General features: G+C 51.3%; 1 protein-coding gene across 1 annotated transcript in view; it reads right to left on the bottom strand.

Moving 5' to 3' along the window:
- The window catches only part of slc5a1 (solute carrier family 5 member 1), a 115,900-nt gene that overhangs the window by 83,381 nt on the left and 12,395 nt on the right, over positions 1-20,124 (bottom strand). The window contains exon 2 of the mRNA XM_038793344.1: positions 2,681-2,752. Within this exon, the coding sequence (XP_038649272.1) occupies positions 2,681-2,752 (72 nt within the window). The remainder of the gene's footprint in view (positions 1-2,680; positions 2,753-20,124) is intronic.

Below are 20,124 nucleotides of genomic sequence, written 5' to 3'. Positions count from 1 at the left end.
TGCCGGCGTTGGACTGGGGTGAGCACAGTAAGAAGTCTTACAACACCAGGTTGAAGTCCAACAGGTTTGTTTCAAATCACTAGCTTTTGGAGCACAGCTCCTCCCTGAGGTGAATGCAGCTCCACACACACCCAAATAATAGCTCTCACCCGCTCACAGACCTCCTCATCTGCTAATAATCCCACATTTAACCTCCACTGCGGGCGCTGCCTCCCCCCCCCCCCCCCCCACCCCCCCATGATCCAGTGCAAGTCCACCCAATGCAGCACGTGATCCGAGACCACAATCGCCTAGTACTCCAAGCCAACCACTCCCGCCAAAAAAGTCCTGTTCATCATGAAATAGTCAATCCGGGAGTACACCCTGTATACATGGGAGAAAAACAAAAATTACTTTGCCTTCGGCTTACCAAACCTCCACGGGTCCATTCCTCCCATACGCTCCATAAACCCTTTCAATTCCCTCACCACCGCTGATACCGTCCCAGACCCCGGACTTGACCGATCCAATTGCAGCTCAATAACCTTACTAAAATCCGCTCCCCCCCACCCCATTATCATCTGGTGCGTGTCCAGGTCTGGGATCTTTCCCAGCACCCGCCTCGAGGCTAGCAGTAACATTGGATTGCATCTAGGTTGTAACAATAAGGTAAATAGATAATACATTTCTAACAATATAAGACTTGAAGTAAACTAACACAGCTCCATATTTGTGCAATAAAGACTTGGGGGCCGTGTAGTATATGGGTTTGGCACACACAGAGTTAATGTGGGACTCAGTACAGGATTGTCCACATAGTGATGTAAGAGGTTCATGACCTAGACCTCGGGTCAGTGTGGTGTTGGCCAGAGATTGTAATAAGGCTGATGATGGAGATGGCTCCATACCTGTACCCTTCACAGTATAGTTATGTGTAGATAAAAGTAGTTAATAAAGACTTGCTGTTAACATACAGAAGATGACAAAGACTTATTTAACAAGCACATTCTGCAACCAACAGCTTCACAACATAACCCAGGGGGATATTTCTCTCTCTGCCTGTCTCTGCCTCTCTCTCTCTCACTCACTCTCTCTCTCTCATTAGGATCCCGGATTTGATCCCAACTATTTGCAATTTGTAAAACTGTGAGGAAATGCTACTGCACCACAGGAGTGGGATAACAATGACCAATGGGTATATTTTCTGTTCAAATGAACTTTAATTTAAACACAGAATTAACTACATTAACAACAGATAAACCACTTTACAGTTAACAGTTCCAACAGTTCTTATGTAAAAGAGAAATTTTAACTTACTTCCTAAATCTGCTGTTATATTCCAATTAAGTAAACCAACATCATTCAAAGACCATTCATGAATAAAGTTAACACCCAGGATTTTACTTGCTTTTCTCTGTGACAAATGCTTTTCAGGATCAAAACTGACACACTTCTGTTCAGGTTAAAATCCTAGGAAGAACTCACTTTTCAGACAGACCTGGCTCCTCTCCTTTATTAACATAAATTGTACCCAAAGCATTGTGAAGATAGGTAGACTTTCACCTGTATATTATTGAGTAGATCATCATCATATGTATGTGTATTAGAAGCTATATTGTTTACTGTTGTAGTTCTAGCATTCGACCAGCAGGTGGTGTGAGTATGGAGGCACGTGAACTGGACGCACCATCTGTTCCAGGACAAGGTTAACTAGCAAGGAGCTGATAGCAGTTGCATATTAGAATAGCTCTATATGATCTTAGTGTAAATTAGTGTTAGACCATTATTTCCAACTGTATTCATCTTAGAAATTATAGTAATCCTTTAGAGTAGTGTTAATAATAAATAGTTTTGTTGCAAAACAAAGTCTAATGTTCTTTGCTAACACTGGCACATTAAGATTCTACATCAGCATAATCAAATAACATGACAAGCATAAGGGATTCTTCTGTCTCCTCCCACAAGATATCCCATGACCTATTTAGCCAGGACCAAACACAATACCCCGTATAAATTATTTACACCCCAGTTGTCCTTTAAACATAAGCAATATTCCATTAGCAGAACACTTCTCCTGCAAAATCAATGATTAGCTCAACTTTTATGACCCCTTAATCACTGCTCTAGCAGTCATACTGACTGCATGCATCTTAACCCTGGTTTTAATAACATTACTGCAAAAAATATAAAATACAACAATTTCTTACATTCATCACTCTCTCTCCCTATCTATCTATCTCATGGTGATATTACTCTTTCGCTATCTCTTTATCCCATGCTGATGTTACTCTTTCTTAATCCCCTGATGATATTTCTCTCTCTCTATCTCATGGTGATATTACCCTCCCTCTCTCTACCTCTCTATCCAATGCTGATTTTACCCACTCTCTATCCCATGGTGATATTTCTCTCTCTCACTCTCTCTCTATCCTATGGTGATATTACTCTCTTTGTCTCTCACTTGCTCTCTCTCTCTATCCAGGTTGATGTTACTCTTGTGCTCTCTCGCTCTCTCATTCCCAGGTTGATGTTACTCTCTCTCTCTCGCTGTCTCTCACTCTCTCCCTATTCCACCATGATATTACTCTCTCTCTCTTTCTCTACATCCATGGTGATCTTTCTCTCTATCTCGCTATCCATGGTGATATTACACATTTGTCCATCATCACAAACCTGATAATTTAGGTAGAAGCCTTCTTACCGGCCACCATATCATGCTCCTACCAGCGAGGAAGAACCCTCCGACTGTGCCCCGGTTGCTCCTCACCATTGCCTGTGGAAACACCAACAGTAATGTTAAAGTGATGATCACGCACTGCTGTTCCCCCGGTCTCACTGCCCGCTCTTTTTTAAAATAGAAATTTAGAGTATCTAATTCTTGCTTTTTCCAATTAAGGGGAAATTTAGCGTGGCCAATTCACCCACTCTGCACATCTTTGGGTTATAGAACATAGAACATACAGTGCAGAAGGAGGCCATTCTGCCCATCGGGTCTGCACCGACCCACTTAAGCCCTCACCCACCCTATCCCCGTAACCCACTAACCCCTCCTAACCTTTTTTGGTCACTAAGGGCAATTTATCATGGCCAATCCACCTAATCTGCACATTTTTGGATTGTGGGAGGAAACCAGAGCACCCGGAGGAAACCCACGCAGACATGGAGGAAACCCACGCAGACACGGAGGAAACCCACGCAGACACGGGGAAAATGTGCAGACTCCACACAGACAGTGACCCAGCAGGGAATCGAACCTGGGACCCTGGAGCTGTGAAGCCACAGTGCTAATCACTTGTGCTACCGTGCTGCCCAAATGGGGGTGAGACCCACTCAGACATGGGGAGAATGTGCAAACTCTACACAGACAGTGACCTGGGACCGAGATCGAACCTGGGTCCTCAGCGTCGCTACGCAGCAGTGCTAACTACTGCGCCACCGTGCTGCCCCCACTGCCTGCTCTTAATGATTGTCCTTAACCTCAGGACATTGCAGAGAGCAACCTAGAAGAAAATTACCAAAATCTTTGGAACAACTTAAAATGTGCAGACATTTTATTTTGCAAAAGAAGAAGCCAGCAAATGCTGGAAATCTAAAATTAAACTAAAATAAAATGCTGGAAATGGTTAGCCTGTCAGGCAGTATCTCAGGGAGAGATTTACAGAGTTAACCTTTTATGTCCATGATCTTTGATCAGAATGGGAAAACGTTAAGAGATGGAACACGTTCAAAGCGGGTATAGATGGTGGAATGGTTGTGGTAGTATGGCTAGAGGTATTACAGTAACTAGCAATGCCGAGACACCATTGGTGGAGAAGGCTCGCTGCTCATTGTCCCAATGGTATGTAACACTAGTCACCCATTGGCTAGAGCTGTAAGGTAGCTCCGCCTTGTAAGGCGGGGTACAAGAGCCTGTGTGTTCCCCACAGCTTCCTTTCTGTACCTGAGCTGCTGGGGAAACATCTTGTCTATTTAAGCCTTCAGTTCGGACAACTTCGCTTCTGTGGTCAGTGATAGTGCATCAATTTAATAGACAAGATTTAAAGGATGGAGCTCCGCATCGAGCCTGAGTGTCTACAACTAGCCCCCACGCAGCAAACGCAGCAACCTTTAAGCACTGGTTAGCATGTTTCAATGGCTACCTAGGCACGGCAGAAAGCATGCCCACGAGGGAGCAGAAACTACAGATCTTGCACTCGAGAGTGGGCCCGGACATCTACACGCTCATCAAGGAAGCTACAGATTACAATTCCGCAATGGAACTACTCAAAGGACATTATATCCGCCCAGTAAACCAAGTCTACGCCCGGCACCTACTGGCAACGAGACGGCAGAGCCCTGGTGAGTCACTAGATGAATTCTATTCTGCGCTCCTCGTGCTAGGGAGGAACTGCAGCTGCCCACAAGTTTCGGCTAACGAACATACTGAACTATTGATCCGGGACGCTTTTGTTGTGGGTATGCAGTCCCCGCAAATCCGCCAGAAACTGCTCGAGAAAGACACTCTGGGCCTCAAGGAGGCACGGATCCTCACCGATTCACTGGACATGGCCTACCGGAACGCCCGCGCCTACACCCCCGACCGCGCGGTGGCCCCCTGGGCAGCGTGGAATTCCCCCCCCCCCCCCCCCCCCAGTGGACTCGGAATCGCCTCAGGCCAGCGCTGCGAGACGCCCCGGCAACCCCACTGGGCCCTGTTGCTATTTCTGCGGGCAGGCGAAACACCCCCGACAGCGCTGCCCGGCCCGTTCGGCAATGTGTAAGGGGTGTGGCAAGAAGGGCCATTTCATGGTGGTCTGCCAGGCCCGGGTGGTCGCTGCGGTTCCGGGTGGCGAGTGCGGATCGCCGCTCCAACCCTCTCCGCGGGCCCCGAGCGGCCCACCAACATCACCAGCTTCCTCCTCCAGTGCCACGTGGGGCCCCCGGGTGCCACCATCTTGCTCTGCCGAAGTCACGTGCGGGGGATGGGCGTCGCCATTTTGTCCACCCCCAGCCACGTGTGACCAGTGGGCGCCGCCATCTTGGACCGGCCCCAAGGACCCCAGCACGGGTGACTACACACCACCCGAAGATGATTCCGAACATCTGCCACGTTTGGCATCGGTGACCTTGGACGAGTCTCGACCCCGAACCCTCTCCACAGCAACAACGACGGTATTCATCAACGGGCACAAGATGACCTGTCTACTCAACTATGGGAGCACGGGGAGCTTTATACACCCTGACACGGTAAGGCGCTGTTCTCTTCCTGTCCACCCCGTCAATCAAAAAATCGCCCTAGCCTCTGGCTCCCATTCAGTTGCAATCAAAGGGTGTTGTGTAGGGAACTTCACGGTCTAAGGGAGGGAGTTCAAGAACTACAGGCTCTTCATCCTCCCCCACCTCTGTGCAGCCACTCTCCGAGCGTTAGATTTCCAGTGTAATCTCCAAAGCCTAACTTTCAAATTCGGCGGCCCTATACCCCCTCTCACTGTCTGCAGCCTCACGACCCTCAAGGTCGATTCCCCCCTCCCTGTTTGCAAACTTCACCCCGGATTACAAACCCGTTGCCTCTAGGAGCAGATGATACAGTGCCCCGGATCGGACGTTCATCAGGTCCGAGGTCCAACGGCTCCTGAGGGAAGGGGTCATCGAGGCTAGCAACAGCCCCTGGAGAGCCCAAGTAGTGGTGGTAAAGACCGGGGAGAAGAATAGGATGGTCATAGACTACAGTAAGACCATCAACAGGTTTACGCAACTGGTCGCGTACCCTCTCCCCCGCATATCCGACCTGGTCAACAGGATCGCGCAGTACAAGGTCTTCTTCACGGTGGTCAAGTCCGCCTACCACCAGCTCCCCATCCGCGTGAGTGATCGCAAGTACACTGCCTTCAAGGCAGATGGGCAGCTCTACCACTTTTTAAGGGTTCCTTTCGGTGTCACTAATGGGGTCTTGGTCTTCCAGCGAGAGATGGACCGAATGGTTGACCGATACTGTTTACGGGCAACATTCCCGTATCTCGATAATTTCCCCATCTGCGGCCACGACCAGCAGGACCACGACACCAACCTCCGAAAATTCCTCCAGACCGCTTAAATCCTTAACTTTACGTAAAACAAGGATAAATGCGTGTTTAGCACCGACCGCCTAGCCGTCCTCGGCTACATAGTGTGAAACGGAGTGATAGGCCCCGACCCGGAATGCATGCGCCCCCTTATAGAGTTCCCCCTCCCCCACTGTTCCAAGGCCCTGAAGCGCTGCCTCGGGTTGTTCTCTTACTACGCTCAGTGGGTCCCCAACTATGCCGACAAAGCCCGTCCTCTCATCCAATCAGCCACGTTCCCCCTGTCGACGGAGGCCCGCCAGGCCTTCAGCCACATCAAAGCAGACATTGCAAAGGCCACGATGCGCGCCATCGATGAATCCCTCCCCTTCCAAGTCGAGAGCGATGCGTCCGACGTAGTTCTGCCGACCACCCTCAACCAAGCGGGCAGACCCGTGGCCTTCTTCTCGCGTACCCTCCATGCTTCCGAAATCCGCCACTCTTCGATCGAGAAGGAAGCACAGGCCATAGTAGAAGCTGTGCGACATTGGAGGCATTACCTGGCCGGCAGGAGGTTTACCCTCCTCACAGACCAACGGTCAGTAGCTTTCATGTTCGACAATGCACAGCGGGGCAAGATAAAGAACGATAGCTTCCGGTTGCGGTGATGCGGAGCTAAGCCACACGTTCGGTAGCTCCCGCTATTTTCGGTCTTTTGGGCTCTTTTAAGGGCCCATAGTGGTACTGGTTGGACTTTTCCCCGTGTGGGAACACTTCCTCTAAGATTCTCCGCCGGTGGATGGCCTGGACCAGGTGCGGAGCGGTCAAAAAATCGGCTTTGGAGAAGAGAAAGGTGCGAGGCAGGAAAGGCAAGATGGCGGCGGGCAGGGAATCAGCAGCGTGGCAGCAGTGGGCGTGGGAGCAGGAGCTGCTTCAGCGCTCCTTCAGGGAGCTGAAGGCAGAGATCCTGGAACCGCTTAAGGCCTCCCTGGAAAGCTCATGGCGACCCAGACGGCTCAGGGTGCGGAGATCCGAGAGCTTTGGCAAAAGGCCTCGGAGAGCGAGGACGAACTCCTGGGCCTGGCAGCGAAGGTGGAATCGCACGAGGCGCTCCACAAGAAGTGGTCAGCGAGGATGGAGGAGATGGAGAACCGCCACCGTCGGAAGAACCTGCGGATTCTAGGCCTCCCAGAGGGGTTGGAAGGTTCGGACTTGGGGGTCTACGTGACTATGATGCTGAACTCTTTAATGGGCGCGGGGTTGTTCCAGGGACCCATGGAGCTGGAGGGTGCCCATTGGGTGCTGCTGAGGAAACCCAAGCCAAACGAGCCGCCTCGGGCGGTGCTGGTCCGCTTTCACCGCTTTGTCGACCGTGAGTGTGTGCTGAGATGGGCGAAGAAGGGGAGTAGTAAGTGGGAGAATGCGGAGATCAGGATCTACCAGGACTGGACTGCGGAGGTGGCAAACAGAAGGGCTGGTTTTAATCTGACGACGGCAGTGCTCCACAAGAAGGGGGTCAAGTTTGGCCTGTTGCAGCCGGCACACCTCTGGGTCACTTATAAAGACTGTCAGCTCTACTTTGACTCTCCGGAGGAGGCCTGGGCTTTCGTCCAGGCAGAGAAGCTGGACTTGAACTGAGGACTGGGGGTTGGGGAACGGTGTACAGCCTGGAGGCTTTGTCCTCCATGGTATCCTTTCGCTTTTATCGGTTCTATTTGATTATGTCTTTTTGCTGTTCTGCTTTTTCGCTTTTTTGGGACTGTTATCTGTTTACTTGGGCGTTTTGTCACGTCTGGTTTTTTTTCACTGGTTGAGAGTTTGGGAGTGGTTCACGGTCCTGTTGGGTCATGTGCCCGTCTTTTCCTGCGTGTTGGGTGGGGGGGGGGGCAGGGCTCGGGATGGGGGGGCGCGGTGGTTGTGTTGCACTGGGGAGGGTCATTGGGGTGGCGGGAGCAGCCGGGGTCAGCAGGAGTCGGCTGACTTACGGAAGTACAATGGAAGGGGTTACGCAGCTAGGGGTGGCCCTAGCTTGGGGGTGGGGGGGAAGGCTTGGGGGGGGGAGGGGGGGAATGGGGGGGTACCGGGTTGCTGCGGGAATGGCCGAGAAGGAGCTGGAGCATGTAGAGGGGGTCGGGATGGGGGTCTGGACATCGAGCTGGGGGAGGAGAGGGACCAGCGCCCGCTTTGGCGCTTGGAGGTGGGGCTGTTGGTGGACGAGGAGGTGGGCGGCCAGTGGAGGCCAATGACAATGGGGAGGTCCGAGTGGGGACGGTCTGGGAGGCGCTGAAGGCGGTGGTTAGGGGGGAGTTGATCTCCATTCGAGCCCACAGGGAGAGGAGAGAGCAGAGAGAGATGGAGAGACTGGTGGGGGAGATGGTGAGGGTGGACAGGAGATACGCGGAGGCTCCGGAGGAGGGATTGCTGAGACAGCCTCATAGCCTCCAGGCTGAGTTCGACTTGCTAACCACCAGAAAGGCTGAAGCTCAGTGGAGGTAGGTACAGGGAGCGGTGTATGAACATGGGGAGAAGGCGAGCAGGATGCTGGCGCACCAGCTCCGTAAGCGGGATGCGGCCAGGGAGATTGTTGGAGTTAAGGATAGGGGAGGAAATGTGGTGCGCAGGGGGATAGACATTAATGGGGTCTTCACGGACTTTTATGAGGAACTGTATCAGTCCGAACCCCCAGCGGAGGGGGGGATGGGGCGCTTTTTGGACCGGCTGAGATTCCCGAGGGTGGAGGAGGGACAGGTGGAGGGACTGGGGGCGCCGGTTGAGCTGGAGGAGCTGGTCAAAGGGATAGGGAGCATGCTGTTGGGGAAGGCGCCGGGGCCGGATGGGTTTCCGGTCGAATTCTATAAGATGTATGCAGACCTGTTGGGCCCCCTGTTGGTTAGGATCTTCAACGAGGCAAGGGAAGGGGGGGCTCTGCCTCCGACGATGTCTCGGGAACTGATTTCCTTGATCCTTAAGCGGGACAAGGATCCCCTGCAGTGTGGGTCATACAGGCCGATCTCACTCTTAAATGTAGACGCCAAGCTGTTGGCGAAGATTTTAGCCACGAGGATAGAGGACTGTGTGCCACAGGTTATCCACGAGGATCAAACGGGGTTCGTGAAGGAGAGGCAGCTGAACACTAACATACGGAGGCTCTTGAATGTTATAATGATGCCAGCGGTAGAAGGGAAGGCGGAGATAGTGGTGGCGTTGGACGCAGAGAAGGCCTTTGATAGGGTTGAGTGGAGATACTTGTGGGAGGTGCTGGAGAGGTTTGGGTTTGGGGAGGGGTTTGTCGGGTGGGTGAGGCTGTTATATGAGGCCCCGATGGCGACTGTGGCCACGAATAGGAGGAGGTCGGAGTATTTTCGGTTATACCGAGGGACGAGGCAGGGGTGTCCCTTGTCCCCCCTGTTTTTTGAGCTGGCAATTGAACCCCTGGCCATGGCGCTGAGGGAGTCGAGGAACTGGAAGGGGCTGGTGCGGGGTGGGGAGGAGCACCGAGTGTTGCTCTATGTGGATAGCCTATTGTTGTATGTGGCGGACCCGGTGGGGGGAATGCCGGAGGTGATGAGGATTCTCCGGGAATTTGGGGATTTCTCGGGGTACAAGCTCAACTTGGGGAAGAGTGAGCTGTTCGTTCAGGCGGAGCTACCTTACAGCTCTAGCCAATGGGTGACTAGTGTTACATATAATTGGGCCAATGAGCAGCGAGCCTTCTCCACCAATGTGATCATTGATAGTGCATCAATGGGCGAAAAAGTGGAATTGAGAAATGATAAACAGATTTGGACAGAGGGCAACAGGAAACTGGTTTAATTTGTGGAAGGAAAGGACACTGAGGGAGAATGGCTGGAAGACTTGCTGAAGATCACAATGGTCCCATTGGAGAGGAGGGCAAACACCAGGAAACGTAAAGAGTATTGTTGTGTTCGGTGTCTAGCAAGGAGTCTAGCAAATGACTTGACGTGTCCAAACCAGGATCCTTATTAAATCATACGTGGTAAGAGAACAATCTGTTACAGAGCAAGTTATCATGGAGTTTCTTTGTACTCCTCTGGAACTATCCTCACATTTTAAAAAAAAATTTAAATTACCCAATTAGTTTTTCCAATTCAGGGGCAATTTAGCGTGGCCAATCCACCTACTCTGCACATTTTTGGGCTGTGGGGGCGAAACCCACGCAGACACGGGGAGAACGTGCAAACTCCACACAGACAGTGACCCAGAGCCGGGATCGAACCTGGGACCTCAGCGCCGTGAGGCGGTTGTGCTAACCACTAGGCCACCGTGCTGCCCTGGAACTATCCTCACATGACTGTCAACTTGTACGTCTTATAACCATCTGTCGATCACCGGATATGTCCCCACTTATATTGGAATGTCTTGTCACATGACCAGCGTCTTGAGACTGCATAGTCTGTCTGTATCACCTGCTGGTTGGAGGTCACACCACCAGCCATCTATGATATTGCTTACAGGCATATCACCACAAATATCACACCATCATTTTGATTACAAAGGTAACGACACAAATCCAAGCAAACAGATTGGAAGTCAAAGTAAGACATTGGATCAGCCATGATCAGTGGGCCTTGGGAAAAGTTGTGGAATTGGAGAGGTTGTCGCAGAGGTGATAGAGAACATCAGAACATTGAACAATGCAGAAGGAGGCCATTAGGCCCATCAAGTCTGCACCAACCCACTTAAGCCTTCACTTCCACCCTATCCCAATAACCCCTCCTAACCTTTTTGGTCACTAAGGGCAATTTATCATGGCCAATCCACCTAACCTGCACGTCTTTGGACCGTGGGAGTGTGATGAATGTTATCAGTAGCTGCTATAATGGTACCTTACCTTTAATGCGTTGGCTCTTTAAGACCGGGCTTGGAACCCTGGGGGACTCCGCCTCTGGCTCCGCCCCCAGGAAATGGCATATAGGATGGGGCTCACTCGGCAGCATGTGTTGAGCACACTTCTCGGCTGCTGTACAGTTCTCAGATGATTAAAGCCTTTGAATCATCTATCTTCTCTCTTGTGTCGTGATTGAGGGTATCTCAGGGAGGAAACCGGAGCAGCCGGAGGAAAGCCAAGCAGATACGGGGAGAACGTGCAGACTCCGCACACAGTGACCCAGCAGGGAATCAAGCCTGGGACCCTGGCGCTAGGAAGCCATAGTGCTAATCACTTGTGCTACCGTGCTGCCCACCGGGTACTGTTGAGCGAAAGACAGAGAATTCTAGCAAGAAGTGTGTGCCTGCTTTGTGGATTATGAAAATGTTATTGATCCAGGGAACAGACAAAAGGCTGTTGATTGAGGCGATTAGAGTTGGCTGGAGGGCTAACAGAATGATTGGAGCTCTGTACATGAGACAGACTGTTACAATCAGGATTGTATTTAGAGAGAGTGAACCTGGTGTAATCGGGCGTGGAACAACAATTTATACTGTACGAGGAGAGCATGCTGATTGGCTGGAAAGCGGACTCTGATTGATGGAGCGTTGCTTTGCAGATTGGAACAGTTAACATCTCAACTTTGTTCAAATTCTTTGTCGGAAGTGGTTGGGTCTAGGGTCAGGCCGGGCTGGGGGCTCACGATCTTTGGGGTAGCTTCGGAGCCGGGAGTGCAGGAGGCGAGAGAGGCCGGCATTCTGGCCTTTGCGTCTCTAGTAGCCCGGCGCAGGATTCTGTTACAGTGGAGGGATACACGGCCCCCGAGTTCAGAGACCTGGGTCAACGACATGGTTGGGTTTATCAAGCTGGAGAAGGTTAAGTTTGCCCTGAGGGGGTCGGCACAGGGGTTCTTTCGGAGGTGGCAGCCCTTTCTCGATTTCCTGGCGAAGGGATAGAGGGTGGTCAATCTCAGCAGCAACTGGGGTGGGGGGGGAGGTACGGGGAGGGTGGGTGGGTTTGGGGCTGGTTAAGGGGGTTTGTTTTTGTGACGGTGGGCTTGTTATTTTCTTCTTTCTTGTATTGTTGTTTGTTATTATTTTGTTTTGGGGGGGGGGGGAGTTATTTTCTTGTTTTGGTGTAGAACCATACCTTGTCTACTTTAACTGTGGGGAGAAAATGTGTTGTTGAAAAACTTGAATAAAAATTATTTTTTTTAAAAAAAACTTTGTTCAAATTCAAGCCAAACGGGGAGGCTCTCGATTGGCCATGGCATTTCCCCAGGAATGAACCAGGATTTTGTTTAGTTGAAAAAGGCGCAGTAGATGGACATGTTCCTTCTGTCTACAAAGGCTAGGGCCCTGTGTGTGGACAAATGTGACTTCTTGCACATGTAACTGAGACATACTGTAAGCCCAACTGACTAATATCACCATGGGATAGAGAGGCTGAGTAATATCATTGAGGGACAGAGAAAGAGTAATATCACAAAGGGACGGAGAGAGAAAGTAATATCACCATGGGATTGAGAGAGAGGGAGAGAGAGAGAGAGAGTAATATTACCCTGGGGTAGAGGTTTAACATCCAGTTTAACATCCATGTGGAAACTGGTGATAAAACCACCATTAAATGATGTACAGAAAGGTGTCAAAGTAGAGGTCAATTAATGAAGGTAGTGAGATTTGCAGATGAACAGGTCCTCATGACGGCACATTAGAAGGTCTACAGATACTAATGGAAAAGAAGTGAAAGCTAACAGAATGAAAATTAATGTAAAAAAGACAAATGTTATGAAGGGAAGAACTAATTTTAAACATATATATTTTATTATCAAATTTTTCAATATCTTATCTTTACATCCATATGCGTAAAGTTAACAATATTTCAACCCTTTACCTCCCCCCACAAATGCAAAAGAAATAACCGATTCCCTCTACACCCTCCCCCCTCGCATCTGACAGTGACCAACTCCCTGAAATAGGAAATCAATAGCTGCCACCTTAGGTAGAACCTTTCAGCCTCTCATTACATACTTGATTTTTTTATAAGTGCAAAATTCCATTTGGTCGCTTCACCGTGCTGCAGCACTGGGTGGGGTTATTAAGGAAATGAAGGCAAGAGCATCTGCTTTCGCCCCTGTCTGCAACTCAAGTCAGTCCGAGATCCCAACACTAAATACCAAAGGCATGTTTCCAAATCAACTCCAAGAATTCTTGACATAATAATAATCTTTATTGTCACAAGTAGGCTTACATTAACACTGCAATGAAGTTACTGTGAAAAGCCCCTCGTCGCCACATTCCACGCCTGTTCGGATACACAGAGGGGGAATTCAGAACGTCCAAATTACTTAACAACACGTCTTTCGGGACTTGTGGGAAGAAACCGGAGCGCCTGGAGGAAACCCACGCAGACAAAGAGAGAACATGCAGACACCGCACAGACAGTGGCCTAAGTGGGAATCAAACCTGGCACCCTGGAGCTGTGAAGCAACTGTGCTACCCACTGTGCCACTGTGCTGCCCCATTGGATCTGAAGAAGGAGACCCAGAAGCTCACGAGCTTAGTGCAGAACCAAAACATGTGTGTGTGATGCACCGGGCCCTTAGAGCACCGCCCGCACATATCCTCAGTCAAATGTGCCCTGCATGGTGACGCAGTGGTTAGCACTGCTGCCTCATGGAGCCGAGGTCCCAGGTTCAATCCCGGCTCTGGGTCACTGTCCGTGTGGAGTTTCTCCCCGTGTTTGCGTGGGTTTCGCCCCCACACAACCCAAAGGTGTGCAGAGTAGGCGGATTGGCCGTGCTAAATTACCCCTTAATTGGAAAAAATTAATTGGGCACTCTAAATTTATAAAAAGAAAAAAAAAAAGAAATCGCTCTAACCCTTCCTCCCTCCAAGCCCCAAAGGACGAATTAAGCAGCCTTTGAGCATTGGGCGACAACTGCCTTCCCTTAACAAACCCCATCTGCTCCTACGAGTTAGTGATCCTGGGAGGCAGGGTTCCATCCACCCAGCTATCACCTTCGCCAACAGTTTTGCATCCGCGTTCAACAATGAAATGGGGTGGTACGATCTACACTCCAACATGTCCTTATCCTTCTTTAATATCAGGGAGCTCTTCACCTGCACCATCAGGCTGGCAACGTCCTCCGAGTTACAGAATGCTCAAACATCCCAAGCAGCACTGGGGCCAGAAACCCGGCAAACATTTTATGAAATTCAATCGGAAACCTGTCCGATCCCGGCTCCATCCCCAACTCCATCAAATACATAACCTCCATAGCTTCCTCCAAAGTCAGGGGTGCCTCCGATTCTTTCCTTTTCTCCTGTTCCAGCACCGGAGTATCCAAACTGTCCAAAATCTTTAACATTGAGGACTCATCCTCAGGGGACTCCGACTTGTAAAGGTTCCGATAAAATGCCAAAACCTTGGCCTGGGCAGAGGCCAGTCCACCCCCACACCCCTGATGCATGCATTTGCCAAGAGGGCACCTGATGCCTCAACTGGTGCGGCGACTAGCCTCTTGCCCATGCTCATGCAAAGCCCCCCTCGAGCGTCACGACAGGCGCACGCCCTATCCATGAAGAGAAGCCCAAGCTCCATCTGTGACGTTTTCCTATTGGTCAGCAATCCGGTGTCTGATTGATCGAGTATCGACGATCCCCCTCCTAAATGGTATCCGCCAACACCTACCTCTCTGCCCTTTCAGTCTTCTCCCCGTGTGCCTTGAAATAAATAATCTCTCCTCGAACAACCACTATCAACACCTCCCACAATGTGGAAGGGGAAATCTCCTCACTCCTATTAAATCTCAAATACTCCTCAATGGCGTTGGAGACCCTCTCACAAAAGTTTATATCCGCCAACAGTGATGCATTAAACCTGCACGGATGCTGAGCAGGGCCCGGCCCAACCATTACCTCCACACAATGTGGAGCATGATCAGAAACCATTATCGCCGAGTTTCCCCACTCCACAACCCGGCAGCAGGGATTTTCCTGCCACAAAGAAGTCAATCCTGGAATAGACCAGGTGGACCTGCGAGAAGAATGAAAAATCCTCTCCCCAGGGTGTTGAAATCCTCTCTCCAAGGGCGAAATTCTCCCCTACCCGGCGGGGCAGGGAGTCCCGGCGTAGCGGAGTGGCGCCAACCACTCCGGCGTCGGGCCTCCCCAAAGGTGCAGAATTCTCCACACCTTTAGGGGCTAGGCCCGCGCCGGAGTGGCTCCCGCTCCGCCGATGGCACCAAAACTGGTGCCAACGGCCTTTGGCGCTACGCTGCCCGGCGTCGGGGCTGGCCGAAAGGCCTTCGTCGGTCTGCGCATGCGACGGAGCGTCAGCGGCCGCTGACGTCACCACTGGCGCATGCGCGGTGGAGGGGGTCTCTTCGCCTCTGCCATGGTGGAGGCCGTGGCGGCGGTGGAAGAAAAAGAGTGCCCGCACGGTACTGGCCCGCCGGCCGATCGGTGAGCCCCGATCGCGGACCAGGCCACCGTGGGGGCACCCCCCGGGGTCCGATCGCCCCCCACCCGCAACCCCCCCCCCCCCCAGGACCCCGGGGCCCGCTCGCGCCGCCTACCTCGCCGGCACAGAGGTGGTTTAAACCACGTCGGCGGGATTGGCCTGTCAGCAGCGGGACTTCGGCCCATCGCGGGCCGGAGAATCACCGCGGGGGGGCACGCCGATCGGGGGTGGGGGCGTGATTCCCGCTCCCGCCGATTCCCGGGTGGCGGAGAATTCCGGCCACGGCGGGGGCGGGATTTACGCTGGCCCCGGGCGATTCCCCGACCCTGCGGGGGGTTGGAGAATTCCACCCCAGGTGTCAGCCCGCTCCATCTGTTCCATGAGGTCAACAGCCGAGTTTCCCCACTCCACAACCCGGCAGCGGGGATTTTCCTGCCACAAAGAAGTCAATCCTGGAATAGACCTGGTGGACCTGCGAGAAGAATGAAAAACCCTCTCCCCAGGGTGTCGAAATCCTCTCTCCAGGGGTCAGCCCGCCCCATCTGTTCATGAGGTCAATAGCCATCCCAGAAGGCCTCAACGCCTTAATTCTTGACCTATCCAGTCGGGGATCTAATACACAATTAAAGTCCCAAACTATGATTAGCTGATGTGAATCCAAATCCAGGGTCAAAGACAACAACTTATTAATAAAAAGCTGCGTCATCCCATTTTGGGGCATATTTATTGACCAGCACCATTGGTGCATCAGCTAACCACCCACTAATCACTACATATCTCTCATTTGATTCCATCAAAATCTTTCTCACTGAAAAGGCTCTTATTAATCAGGATCGCTGTTCTCCGGGCCCTACTATCAATCCCCAACTGAAACACCTGTCCCACCCCTCAGTCCTTCCGTAACATTATGTGATCTCTAATTCGCAAATAGGCCTCCTGCAAGAGCACCACATCAGCTTTCAAAGTCTTAAGGTGCGTAGATCTCTTCACCGAACCACTTAACCGCCTTACATTCCATGTGACCAGCCGGATGTGGGGGTTATCTACCCCCGCCCCTTACCAGAGTAAAGCCATTCCCACCTTGCGAGACAATCTAGCAGAAAGGCCGACACCCGACCCACCCAAGGTGGCCGCCATTCCCCAACACAACCAGACAAAGAAAAGTCCCAGCCACCATCAGAAAACTAACCCAGATCTCCCCCCCACCAACATCACAGCCAAACAACCAAGTGAACCACAATCAAGTCCCCAAATACCCCTCCCTCTCAGCAAACCCCAACCACCCAATAACCGTAACCTCTAAGTTCAAGGGGGCAGCAGGGTAGCATGGTGGTTAGCATAAATGCTTCACAGCTCCAGGGTCCCAGGTTCGATTCCCGGCTGGGTCACTGTCTGTGTGGAGTCTGCACGTCCTCCCCCTGTGTGCGTGGGTTTCCTCCGGGTGCTCCGGTTTCCTCTCACAGTCCAAAGATATGCGGGTTAGGTGGATTGGCCATGCTAAATTGCCCGTAGTGTCCTAATAAAAGTAAGGTTAAGGGGGGGGTTGTTGGGTTACAGGTATAGGGTGGATACGTGGGTTTGAGTAGGGTGATCATGGCTCGGCACAACATTGAGGGCCGAAGGGCCTGTTCTGTGCTGTACTGTTCTATGTTCATACTTAATAAACCCCTTATCATACAAGCTGCAGATAACCCCATCCCTTGACTTCCATTACAGGCTCCCGGACAGGCGCCGGAATGTGGCGACTAGGGGCTTTTCACAGTAACTTCATTGAAGCCTACTCGTGACAATAAGCGATTTTCATTTCATTTTCATTAACTAACTAATCTAGTTAGCAGGGTAGCTCCCAGAAAGAGAACTCTCACAAACCCCAAATTCCAGAACACCAAACCAACCCCCACCCAAAACTGACTATTAATTTTGGAAGAGAACAACATTAACAGTAAAAACCACCCTCCCACCAAACCCCACAGAACAATTCTGCATGTAACGTTGTGAAGAGCCCCACCACAGCTCTTCTTTTTTATTAAAACATTTTATTAAGTTATTTGTAATTTTATAATAATAACGTAACAACAGTAAACAATGCAAATCCAAATATAAACATATTGCATAAATCATCTCCATCCCTAACAAGTCCCTCTTATCCCAAACAGCAAATAGCCTAACTCCCCCCCCCCCCCACCCCCCCCCCCCCCCCCCCCTTTACGTTTTTTGCCTTTGCTGACAGTTAATTTTCCCCAAAGAAGTCAACAAATGGCTGCCACCTCCGGACGAACCTTAGCATTGGCTCTCTTCGGGCGAACTTGATTTTCTCAAGACTGAGAAACCCAGCCATGTCGCTAACCCAGGTCTCTGACTTCGGGGGCTTTGAGTCCCTCCATGCTACCAATACCGCCTCCAGGCTACCAGGGAGGCAAAGGCCAAGATGTCAACCTTTCTCGCCCCCTGGACTTCCGGATCTTCCAACACTCCAAAAACAGCCATCTCTGGACTCAGCACCACCTGTGTTTTTAGTACTGTGGACATGACATCTGCAAAACCCTGCCAGAATCCCCTAAGCTTCAGGCATGTCCAAACCATGTGGACATGATTTGCTGGCACCCCCCCGCACCCCCAATCCCCACTCCGCACACCTGTCCTCTACTCCAAAAAACATTGCTGATCCAGGCCAACGTCATGTGTGCCCGGTGAACATGATGAGGGCGTATTGGCTCTACTCAAGTACTCAAGGCATCCGCCGACAGACCTGCCTCTATCTCTCCCTCAAGCTCATCTTCCCATTTGCCCTTTAGCTCCTCTATCTGAGTTACCTCAGACTCCATGAGTTCTTTGTAGATATCCGATACCTTCCCCTCTCCCATCCCTGTTCTGGAAACTATCCTGCCCTATATCCCCTGTGGCAGTAGGAGTGGAAAGGTCTAAATCTGCCTTTGCAAAAAATCCTGTGCCTGCAGATACCTGAATCTGGCAGTTCAAATTTCTCCTCTAAATCCTTCAAACAGAGGAAGCTCCCATCTGTAAACAAATCCCCCATCCTCTCAATCCCTGCTCTCTGCCACCTCCGAAACCCCCCATCCAGCCTTCTCGGTACAAACCGATGATTGTTACAAATTGGAGCCCAGACCGATGCTCCCTCCACTCTCATCCGCATCCTCCACTGCCCCCAGACTCTCAGGGACGCCATCGGGCTTGTGGAGTAACGGGCCGGCGTGAAAGGCAGAGGTGCTGCTATCAATGACCCCAGACTTGTGTCCACTCGCTCCCACACTGACCCCCCCACTACCCACTTCGTAATCATGGCTGTATTTGCTTCCCAGTAATAGTTGCTCAAGTTCAGCAGCGCCAACCCACCCTCCCCTCGACTGCGCTCCAGCAACACTTTCTTCAATCGCGGGGTTTACCGGCCCACACAAAACCCAAAATCACCTTGTTTACCCGTTTAAAAAAGGCCCTTGGGATAAAGATCGAGTGGTACTGGAAAACAAACAGAAATCTGGAGAGGCTGTCATTTTCACGGTCTGCACGCTCCCCGCCAGTGACAGTGGGAGCATGTCCCACCTTCTAAAGTCCTCCTTCATTTGCTCCATTAGCCGGGTCAGATTTAGCTTATGTAATGTCTCCCATTCCCGTGCCACCTGGATTCCCAAACAGCGGAAGCTCCCTCCCACCACTCTAAACGGCAGCTCTCCCAGCCTCCTCATCTGCCCCCTTGTCTGGATCGAGAACATCACACTTTTCCCCATAGTCAATTTATACCCCGAAAACCGGCCAAGATCCGGATCTCCCCCATCCCCCTAACGGGTCAGAAATATACAGGAGCAGGTCATCAGCATACAGCGAGACCCTGCGTTTCACCCCATCCACCTCCCCTCACCCAGACCACCCCCTTCCAGTCCCACATTGCGCCATCGCCAGTGGCTCTATGGCCAGGGCAAACAACAGCGGGGAGAGGGGGCACCCTTGCCTTGTCTCTCGGTGCAGCTTAAAATAGCCGGATTTGTTCGTACATTAGCTACTGGTGCCTGTTACAAGAGCTGAACCCAATCAATGAAGCCCCGCCCAAACCCGAACCATCCTAACACCTCCCACAAATAATTCCACTCCACCTGGTCAAAGGCCTTTTCCTCATCCATCGCAATCACTACCTCCATCTCCCTCCCCTCTGAGGGCATCATGGTAACATTTAAGAGCCTTCCAACGATGGCCGTTAGCTGCCTGCCCTTAACATACCCTGTCTGGTCTTTCCCTATGATACACTATCAATTACGATGAGACGAGAGTAGAACGTAATCGAGGCTTTATTACACAGAGATGTGTGGCCTCCTACAGCAGCTGACGAAATGGCTGCTGTTCGGAAAGCACACACATTTATACTCCGCGTACTGGGCGGATCCAGCAGGCAGGGATCTACCCCTGTACCTGTAGTGCAGGGGCCTTACCGTAATACCAGTATATACAATATAATGCAACAGTGGTGACTATCACACTCTATCACCTCTGGGACTTAGTCTTCTTTTCTTGAGGCCAGTATTTTAGCCAACAGTTTAGCATCAATATTCAATAGGGAGATTGGCCTGTATGACACGCATAACTCTGGGTCCTTCTCCAGGTTCAGGATCAGTGAGATCGAGGCCTGTGATATTGTTGGGGGGAGGACACCCCCTTCCCTTGCCTCATTAAATTCCCTCACCAGCAGCGGGCCCAGCATCTCAGAGAACCTCTTGTAGAATTCCACTGGGGCCTTGCCCAATTGCTTGGCCTCCTGCCCGT

Source organism: Scyliorhinus canicula, chromosome 1 (assembly GCF_902713615.1).
Source record: "Scyliorhinus canicula chromosome 1, sScyCan1.1, whole genome shotgun sequence".
In the NCBI taxonomy this organism is placed as follows: domain Eukaryota; kingdom Metazoa; phylum Chordata; class Chondrichthyes; order Carcharhiniformes; family Scyliorhinidae; genus Scyliorhinus; species Scyliorhinus canicula.
The sequence above is the reverse complement of the archived record's forward strand: the minus strand, read 5'-3'. Positions and strand labels throughout refer to the sequence as shown.